General features: G+C 36.7%; 1 protein-coding gene across 1 annotated transcript; it reads left to right on the plus strand.

Annotated features, from left to right (window-relative positions):
- Nucleotides 1-1,896: 1,896 nt before the first annotated feature.
- Nucleotides 1,897-2,941, plus strand: LOC100663590 (high mobility group protein B2-like). Its single transcript, XM_064279754.1, has one exon. The coding sequence runs from the start codon at nt 1,957-1,959 to the stop codon at nt 2,587-2,589; it is 633 nt and encodes a 210-aa protein (XP_064135824.1). The 5' UTR covers nt 1,897-1,956; the 3' UTR covers nt 2,590-2,941.
- Nucleotides 2,942-11,266: the final 8,325 nt, after the last annotated feature.

Below are 11,266 nucleotides of genomic sequence, written 5' to 3' on the forward strand. Positions count from 1 at the left end.
AGACCAAATTAAAATGTGCAAACATTTTGTTAATGTCTATTCAGACTCAGTAGAAATATTTTTAGAGAATTTACCAGACACCAAAGTGTAATTTTGACTGGTAATATATGTTTAATCTAGTTTCTTTTTGCCTCATCAACATATAGAAAACAATAATTTTATTTTTGACTTGAAATATACTTTTTGAAAAAATGCCAAAAAGAAGTCAATCAGTTGATAGTATTGTTAATGTCACTATAATTTTGTGATGAATTCCAAAAGATAATGTTAGGGAAAATTATACATGGTAAAAATACTTATTGTCCAGACAGATGGTAAGATTGGCACTATAAAAAAGGACCAAAAAAAACCTTCTTACAGACTTGATTGAATGCCTTAATATAGCCATTTTTTTCATAGTTCTTGTTGCACAGTGGATATAAAGAGTGATTATGATAAATTTTTCTGTCAAATTATCTAAAGCCCAAATCAAACTCATTGACGTTGAGCCAATTGTGGCTCATAGCGACCCCATGTGACAAAGTAAAACTGTCCCATAGAGTTTCCAAGGCTGTAATCTTTACGGAAGCAGGCTGTCACCTCTTTCTAGTCCAGAGCACCTGGTGAGTTCAAACCACAGACATTTTGCTTAGCAGCCGAGCCCTTAACTTCAGTGCCATCAGAATGCCTTTTAAAATTAACTACAGGGTTAAAAAATATGAAAGACATTTATAGATCATTTGTATTACATTTGTATTACAGTGATATATCTCTTTCCATCTGAGATCTCTTATTCAAACTTAATGCCACTTTGACCTCATTTTACTCTAATTTTAGAGATAATGCATGTAAAATACTTAGGACTCAAGTCTTACAGTAAGTGATCAACAAATACTAACTTATTATTCATCCTCCTCTTTGTAAGTAGCAGCAGAAGTGGCACAAGAACAGTCTTATTTAAAGTATTCAACGTAATACAAATATTAGTTACAGTACAACCACAAACAAGTTAAGGAATACTGACAAGATTGTTTTTATGAGATTTTATTTTATAAACCTACTCCTCACTTACTGACATGGTTAGTTTCCAAAGACCAGATTTTTAGGTGAAAATTGATATGTGAGAATGGAGGATGACCACTTCAGATCACAAAATACTACTTGGGACACATGTGTCCCTCTAGACCTGCAAGGTGGAAAATGTAGGTGGGCTCTATATGTTCCAACGGTCATTAAAAGATTACTGCCAGAAACAAGCCACTAAGTGCAAAATAGTCAGATAGCAGATGTTTTACTATTGTCATAATTATGAAATGTTGAATAATGAGATTGTCAATAAGTAAGGAGTAGGTATACTTAAGTATGCATGCTCGTTATTGTGGAATAAATGGAAATTCATCATTGAATAGGTTAGAAAATAATCAGGTGATAAAAAAAGATCTAATACCATATGCATTCTTTAATGACAATGGAGAAATAGCTTATTGAATAGAATTACATAAAAAGAATAAAATAGAATTACATAGACATGTTTTATGCATTGTAAACTCCACAAAAGATTAGAGTTCATTATTTTATATGGTCCTGATTGCCCCTGAGTAACAGAAACTAATGTTCAGTAATATTCTGACATCTAAGAAGTTAGTATAATTCTGTACTTTTAAAATTGGCATGGTATGAGAGTTCTATACATTCTTTGTCAGTTTGTCGAACTGTGGTGGCTTGCATGATGCTGTAATGCTGGAAGTTATGTAACTGGTATTGCAAATTCCAACAGGTCACACTTGGTGGACAGGTTTCAGCTGACCTTTGGACTAAGACTGGGAAGAAAGACCTGGTGACCTACTTCCAATAAAATTGGCCGGTGTAGTTTACGCCGGAGCCCTTGGAAAGGAGCGTCTCGGTCGGGTTCAGCCACTTCACGGAGCTGTCAGGAAAAGCTCCTTGGCGCATACCAGCCCAGCGCCGACCCTCGCGATGAGCAAAGGAGACCCCAACAAGCCGCGGGGCAAAATGTCCTCGTATGCCTTCTTCGTGCAGACCTGCCGAGAAGAGCACAAGAAGAAACACCCAGACTCTTCGGTTAATTTCGCCGAGTTCTCCAAGAAGTGCTCTGAGAGATGGAAGACCATGTCTGCAAGGGAAAAGTCGAAGTTTGAAGGTATGGCAAAAAGTGACAAAGCTCGCTATGACAGGGAGATGAAAAATTACGTTCCTCCCAAAGGTGATAAGAAAGGAAAGAAAAAAGATCCCAACGCCCCTAAAAGGCCACCATCTGCCGCCTTCCTGTTTTGCTCTGAACATCGCCCAAAGATCAAAAGTGAACACCCAGGCCTGTCCATTGGGGATACTGCAAAAAAATTGGGTGAAATGTGGTCCGAACAATCAGCCAAAGATAAACAACCGTATGAACAGAAAGCAGCCAAGCTAAAGGAGAAATATGTAAAGGATATTGCCGCATACCGTGCCAAGGGCAAAAGTGAAGCAGGAAAGAAGGGTCCTGGCAGGCCAACAGGCTCAAAGAAGAAGAAGGAACCAGAAGATGAGGAGGAAGAGGAGGAGGAGGAAGAAGATGAGGATGATGAGGAAGAGGATGAAGATGAAGAATAAGTGGCTATTCTGTAATGTGTGTGGAATATGCGTGTGTGCTCAGGTGATTATTTAGCTAAGAATGTGAATTCAAGTGCAGCTCAGTATTAGCTTCAGTATAAAAACTGTACAGATTTTTGTATAGCTGATAAGATTCTTCGTAGAGAAAATACTTTTTTTAAAAAATGCAGGTTGTAGCTTTTTGAGGGGCTACTACATACAGTTAGATTTTAAAGCTTTTCATGTTGAATGTTTCTAAATATTTAATGGTTTCTTTAATTTCTTGACTTGTGTATGGTCGCACAGCAGACTTCTAGGAATATAGTATCAGTAGTAAATTTTAGGGTTTTCAGGATGTTGCATTTTGTTTTTTTTTTAAAAAAAAATTTGTAATAAAATTATGTATAGTAAAAAAAAAAAATTGGCCAGTGAAAACCATATGACTAGCAGCAGAACATTGTCTGATGTAGTGCCAGAAGATGAGTGCCTCAGGACAAAAGGCACTCAAAATAAAACTAGGGAGGAGGTGCCCCTTTAAAGTACAGTCGACCTTAACAATGTAGATGAAGTAAAGCTTTTAGGGTCTTCATTTGCTGATGTGACATGTCTCAAAATGGAAAAATCCAGCTGCAAGCAACCATTAATAATAACAATGTGGAAGGTATGAAATACTAATCAAGGAAAATTTAAAGTTGTCAAAAATAGAATGGAAAGCTTAAAGAGCAGTATCCTAAGCATTACTGAGCTGAAACACTGGTGTTAGTTATTTTGAATCAGACACTCATATGGTCTACTGTGACAGGAATAAAAAATTGAAGAGGGACAGTATCACATTCATTGTCAAAAAGAACATTTTAAGACCTATTCTGAGGTAAAATGCTGTCAGTGATAATATCCATATGCCTAGAAGGAAGTCCAGTTAATAAGACTATTCTTTTCAAATTTATGCACAAGCCACTAAGGCCAAAGATGAAGAAATTGAAGATTTTTACCAACTTCTGCATTCTGAAGTTGACCAAACATACTAGTGATTAGAGTGTTAGAGTTGGAAACAGAGAATAAGAATCAGTAGTTGAAAAATAAAGCCTTTGTGAAAGAAGTGATGCCAGAGATCACATGATAAATTTTTACAAGAACAATGATTTATTGATTAGAAACATCATTTTTTTTTTTCAACAAAATAAATGACTATTATATATTTAGGTCTCCTTGAATAGAAATACAGGAATCAAGTCAGCTACATCTGTGGAAAGAGATGCTGGGGAAGCTCAATACCATCAGTCAGAAGCCGACTGTGGAACAGACCATTGATTGCTAATATGCAAATTCAAGTTGAAGCTGAAGAAAATTAAAACAAGCCCAGAAGAGTCAGAGTATCACCTTGAGTATATCCCACCCAAATGTAAAGACTATCTCCAAAATAGATTTGATGCAGTGAACACTAATGACCAAAGAAGATATGATCTGTCAGATGACATCAAGGACATCATACCTGAAGAAAGCAAAAGGTCTTTAAAATACAGACAAGAAAAAAGAAAAGATGAAAATGGATGTCAGAAGAGACTCTGAAGCTTGTTCTTGAATGTAGAGTAGCGAATGGAATAAATGATGAAGCAAAAGAGCTGAACAAAAGATTTCAAAGGGTTGCTGGAGAACACGAAGTATTATAATGAAACATGAAAAGACCCTTTCGTTCAGTACCATAGGTTCTTGATCATAAGGTCCAAGCTGCACTGTAAAGGATTTCATTTTATTTGGATCCAAAATCAACACCAATGGAAGCAGTAGTCAAGAAATCAAATGATGTATTGTGTTTGGCAAATTTGCTGCAAAAGACCTCTTTAAAGTGTTAAAAAACAAAGATTTTACACGAAAGACTAAGGTGCTCCTGACCCAAACCATGGACTTTTCAATGTCTCATATGCATGCAAAAGCTGGACAATGAGCAAGGAAAACTGAAGGAGAATCAATGCCTTTGAATCATGGTGTTGGTGAAGCATATTTACACCATGGACTGCCAGAAAAAAGAACAAATCTGTCTTCGAAGAAATACACCCAGAATATTCATTAAAGTGATGATGGCGAGATTTCATCTCACATAATTTGGGCACCTTATCAGAAGACCGAAGAAGAATTGATGCCTTTGAATTGTGGTGTTGGCAAAGAATATTGAATATACCACACACTGCCAAAAGAATGAACAAATCTGTCTTAGAAGAAGTACAGCCAGAATGCTCCTTAGAGGCAAGGATGATGAGACTGTGTCTTACATACTTTGGACATGTTGTCAGGAGGAATCAGTCCCTGGAGAAGGACATCATGCTTGGCAGAGTACAGGGTCAGCGGAAAAGAGGAAGACCCTCAACGAGGTGGATCGACACAGTGGCCGCAACGATAAGCTCAAGCATAACAATGATTGTAAGGATGGCTCAGGACTGCGGAGCGTTTCGTTCTGTTGTGCATAGGGTTGCTATGAGTCAGAACCAACTCGATGGCACCTAACAACAACATCAGGAGGAGGATCAGTCCCTGGAGAAGGACATCAAGCTTGGGAGAGTAGAGGGTCAGTGAATAAGAGGAAGGCCCTCAATGACATGGATTGATACAGTGGCTGCAACAATGGGCTCAAGCATAGCAATGATTGTGATGATGGCACAGGACTGGACAGTGTTTCATTCTGTTGTACATACAGTCCCTATGAGTCAGAGCTGACTCAACTGAAAGAGGTCCATATATATGCCCATTCCAAGCAGCAGTAATGCAATGGAATACAGAAATTATCAAACAATAGCATTAATATCACATGCAACTAAACTTGTGATGAAGGTAATTAAAAAAAATGTTTGAAGCAATATATCCACAGGGAACTACCAGCAATTCAAGGCAGTTACAGGAAAGGAAATAAAATGAAGGATACCATTGCTGATGTCAGGTGGATCTTGGCTGAAAGCAAAGAATACCAGAAAGATATTTACCTGAGATTTCTTGACTATGCAAAAACATTTGACAATGTAGATCATAACAAATTGTGGATAACATTGCAAAGAATGGAAATTCCAGAACATTTAAATGTGGTCACGTGGAACCTGTATATAAATGATGAAGCAGTTGTTTGAATACAACAAACGATACCGTGTGGTTTAAAATCAGGAAAGGTATGTGTCAGGGTTGTGCCCTTTTGCCTTTACTTATTTAACCTTTATGCTGAGCAAATGATCTGAGAAGTTGGACTATATAAAGAAGAACAAAGAATCAGGATTAGAGGAAAGCTCTGACAACCAGTGATATGCAGATGATACAACACTGCTTGATGAAAGTAAGATGAATTTGAAGCACTTACTGAAGAAGATCAAAGACTACAACCTTCAGTACGGTTTGCACCTCAGCATAAAGAAAATAAAAATCCTCACAACTGGATCAATAAGCAAAATCATGATAAATGGAGAGAAAATTGAAGGTGTCAAGGATTTCATTTACTTGGATATACAATCAACTCCCATGAAAGCGGCAGTCAAGAAATCAAACAGTAAACTTTCATCTAAAGTACAATAAAAAATAAAATGAAAAAGAACAAACAACATCAAATCACAGCCTGAATCTAGGATGCAAGATTGTACCAGCCAGATACCAACCTAGGAAATGAACTCTCAAGGACTATTAAAAGCCAAAATAATTACAACAGGGAACCAGAGAGGTTAATCCATAAATGAGACTACCTCAGAGCAATAAAAGAGGGAATAAACAGTATAGGTATAGAACTTTCTAATGCAGAGGAAGGCAAGGTGATACCAAGCTATAAGAGACTGGTTCAAACCTAGGAAGATAGGGGTAAATTTCAAGGTAACTACAAATAAAGTTATCAAATCTACTCATCAAAATAAAGAAGAAAGACATAAAGTCTCAATAAAACCAAAATCTATGAAAACAAAAGAAAAAGAAATCCACAAACAAAAGGAATTCAGCCAGGAGAGTAAGAGGAACAAAGAAAACAACAGAACCACAAAAAAAAAAAAAAGCACTACAAAATGACAACAATAAACTCATGCCTATCAATAATTACACTAAACGCAAATGGTCTAAATGCATAAATAAAGAGACAGAAAGTGACAGAATGGATTAAAAAACAGGCTCCATCAATATGCTTTCTACAAGAGACACACCTGAGAAAACAAAGATGTGAATTTATTAAAAAACCAAAGGATGGGGGGAAAAATCAAGCAAATAACTAGAAAAAGAGCAGAGTGGCAACACTAATCTCAGATAAAATAGACTTTAGAACAAAATCCACCATAAAACACAAAGAAAGACACTATATAATGATTAAAGGGATGATACATCATGAAGACTTAACAAAATAAAAACCTACAAACCCAATGACAGGCCTCCAAAACACATAAAACAAACTCTAACGGCACTGAAAAGAGAAACTGACAGTTCCACAATAATAGGCGGCTTCAACACACCACCCTCGGTAAAGGACAGAACATCTAGAAAGAAACTCAACAAAGATACAGAAGACCCAAATGGCACAATTGGCCGACCTGACTTCATTGACATAGATAGAACATTTCACCCAACAATTGCAATATACACATTCTTTTCCAACGCACACAGAACATTCTGCAGGAATAGACCACATCTTAGGCCACAGCGCAACCCTCAACAAAATCTAAAACATTGAGACAATACAAAGTATCTTCTCTAACGACAACACCATAAAGGTAGAAATTAGCAACAGGAAGAACAAGGAAAAAAAATCAATTACATGGAAACTGAATAACACCCTTCCTAAAAACCACTGGGTAACAGAAGAAATCAGAGATGGAATAAAATATTCCTAGAATCAAACAAGAATGAAAACACATCATACCATAACCTTTGGGACACAGCAAAGGCAGGGCTCAGAGGCCGATTTATACCAATAAATGCACATATCAAAAAAGAAGAAAGGGACAGAATCAAAATGTTAGCTACACAATTTGAACAAATAGAAACAGAACAGCAAAAGAAGCCCACAGCCACGAGAAGAAAGGAAATAATAAAGATCAGAGCAGAAATAAATGAAATAGATAATAGAAAACAATAGAAAGAATCAACAAAAGAAAAGTTGGTTCTTTGAAAGGATCAACAAAATCGACAAACCACTGGCTAAATGAACAAAAGAAAACCAGGAGAGGACACAAATAACACAAATAAGAAATGAAACGGGGGATGTTACAACAGACCCAACTGAGATAAAAGGATCATAACAGGAAAAAAAAAAAAAAAAAAAGGATCGTAAGAGTATTATGAAAAACTATACTCCAACAAATTTGAAAGCCTAGAGGAAATGGACAAATTTCTAGAAACACACTACCTACCCAAACTAACACGAAATGATGCTGAAAGTCTGAAAAGACCCATAACAAGAGAGGAGATTGAAAAGATAATTAAAAAAAAAAAAAATTCCCAACAACAAAAAAAGCCCTGGCCCAGGTGGCTTCACTGGAGAATTCTACCAAACCTTCAGGGAAGAGCTTATACCAGTACTACTCAAACTATTTCACAATATAGAAAAAGAAATGATACATCTGAATTCATTCTATGCAGACAGCATAACCCTAATACCAAAACCAGGCAAAGACTACACAGAAAAAGAAAATTACAGACAAATATCTCTCACGAATACAAATGCAAAAATTCTCAACAAAATTCTAGCCAATAGAATTCAGCATCATATCAAAAAAATAATACACCACAACAAAGTAGGATTCATATCAGGTATGCAAGGATGGTTCAACATTACAAAATCAATCAACGTAATCCACCACATAAATAAAAAGAAAGAAAAGAATCACATGATCATCTCAATCGACTCAGAAAAGGCATTCAATAAAGTCCAACACCAATTCCTTATAAAAACTTTCAATAAATTAGTTATAGAAGGGAAATTTCTCAACATAACAAAGGGCATCTATGCAAAACCAAAAGCCAGCATCATTCTTAATGGAGAGAGGCTGAAACCACCACCTTGAGAACAGGAACAGGACAAGGATGCCCTTTATCGCCACTCCTATTTACCATTGTGCTAGAAGTCTTAGCTAGAGCAATAAGACAAGAAAAAGGAATAAAGAGCATCCAAATTGGTAGTGAAAAAGTTAAACTGTCCCTATTTGTGGATGATATGATACTATACATAGAGAACCTAAAAGACTTCACGAGAAAACTACTGGAACTAATAGAAAGATGTAGCAGATTAGCAATATACAAGATAAACATACAAAACATACAAAAATCACTTGGATTCTTATACACAAATAAAGAGAACAATGAAAAGGAAATCAGGGAAATAATACCATTTATAATAGCCCCTAAAAAAAAAAATACTTAGGAATAAATCTAACCAGGGATATAAAGGAACTATACAAAGAAAAGTACAAAATACTACTGCAAGAAACCGAAAGAGACCTACATAAATGGAAAAGCATACCATGCTCATGGATAGGTAAAGTCAACCTTGTGAAAATGACAATTCTACCCAAAGCAATTTACAAATACAATGCAGTACTGATCCAAATACCAACAGCACTCTTCAAAGCTATGGAAAAACTTATCAGTAACTTCATATGGAAAGGTAAGAAGCCCCAGATAAGTAAAGCACTATTAAAGAACAATAAAATAGGAACACTTGCACTACCTGACCTCAGAACCTACTATACAGCTACAGTAGTCAAAACAGCCTGGTACTGGTACACAACAACAGATATATTGACCAATGGAACAGAATTGAGAACCCAGATGTAAATCCATCTACCTGTGGTCACCTGATCATCGACAAGGGCCCAAAATCCATCAAATGGAGAAAAGACAGTCTTTTTAATAAATGGTGCTCGTAAAATTGGAAGTCAATCTGCAAAAAAAATGAAACAGGGCCCATACCTCACGTCATATACAAAAACTAATTCAAAATGGATCAAAGACCTAAATATAAAGCCAAAAACTATGAAGTTCATAGAAGAAAATATAGGATCAATGCTAGAGGCCCTAATACACAGCATTAACAGGATACAAATCACAATCAACAACACACAAACTTCAGAAGATAAGGTAGATAACTGGAATCTTCTAAAAATCAAGCACTTACGCTCATGAAAAGAACTCACCAAAAGAGCGAAAAGAGAACCTACAGACTGGGAAAAAGTTTTTGGCTATTACAAATCAGCCAAAGATCTAATCTCTAAAATCTACAAGAAAATCCAACACCTCTACAATAAAAAGACAAATAATCCAGTTAAAAAATGGGCAAAGAAAATGAACAGACACTTCACCAAAGAAGACATTTAAGCTACCAACAGGCACATGAAGAAATGCTCATAATCATAAGCATTAGAGAAATGCAAATCCAAACCACAATGAGATACAATTTCACCCCAGCATTACCAGCACTAATCAAAAAAAAAACAGGAAATAACAAATGTTGGAGAGGCTGCAGTGAGATTGGAACTCTTAAGCGCTGCTGGTGGGAATGCAAAATGATACAACCATTTTGGAAAATGATATGGCACTTCCTTAGAAAGCTAGAAATAGAAATACCGTATGATCCAGCAATCCCACTCCTCGGAATATATCCTAGAGAAATAAGAGCTGTCAGATGAATAGACATATGCACACCCATGTTTACTGCAGCATTGTTCACAATAGCAAAAATATGAAAACAACATAGATGCCCATCAACAGATGAATGGATAAACAGTCTGTGGTTCCTACACACAATGGAGTATTACACAATGATAAAGAACAAGGATGAATCTGTGAAGCACCTCATAACATGGATCAATATGGAGGCATTAAAAAAAAAAATAAACAAACCCATTACTGTCAATTCCAACTCATAGTAACCCTATAGGACAGAGTAGAATTGCCACATAGGGTTTCCAAGGAGTGCCTGGTGGATTCGAACTGCTGTGTTTTTCCATCATCACCCTTCTGCTCCCTTGTAACCATCAAAGATTGTTTCTTTTTGTGTGTAAGCTTTTCCTTGACTTTTTACATTAGTGATCTTGTACAATATTTGTCCTTTTGTGATTGACTTATTTCACTCAGCATAATGCGTCCAGTAGTATAGTGGTGTAGTGGTTAAAAGCTACAGCTGCTGTACAAAATGTCAGCAGTTCGAATCCACCAGGCACTCCTTGGAAACCCTATGGGGCAATTCTACCCTGTCCTATAGGGTCACTATGAGTTGGATTCGACAATAATGTTTTGTTGTTTTTTTTTTAATGCCTCCATATTGATCCATGTTATGAGTTGCTTCACAGGTTCATCCTTGTTCTTTATCATTGTGTAATACTCCATTGTGTGTAGGAACCACAGATTGTTTATCCATTCATCTGTTGATGGGCATCCATGTTGTTTTCATATTTTTGGTATTGTGAACATACAGCCAGGATGGCTCAAGTCCAGGCAGTTGCTGTGTTTATGGGGTCACTATGAATAGAAACTGACCTGAGGGCATCTATGAACTAAATGAGCTTGCTGGTGTCTTTAATTGCTGCTTGGTGGAGCCCTGGTGATGCAGTGGTTAAGAGCTCAGCTTTCTGGTGTCTTTTATTGCTGCTTGGTGGAGCCCTGGTGATGCAGTGGTTAAGAGCTCAGCTGCTAACTAAAAGGTGGGCAGTTTGAATCCACCAGGTGCTCCTCGGAAACCCTATGGGGCAGT

This window comes from Loxodonta africana, chromosome 2 (assembly GCF_030014295.1).
Source record: "Loxodonta africana isolate mLoxAfr1 chromosome 2, mLoxAfr1.hap2, whole genome shotgun sequence".
Taxonomy (NCBI): domain Eukaryota; kingdom Metazoa; phylum Chordata; class Mammalia; order Proboscidea; family Elephantidae; genus Loxodonta; species Loxodonta africana.

Coding starts and splice junctions, on each gene's coding strand:
- LOC100663590 (XM_064279754.1), top strand. CDS start 1,957: ATGAGCAAAGGAGACCCCAACAAGCCGCGGGGCAAAATGTCCTCGTAT.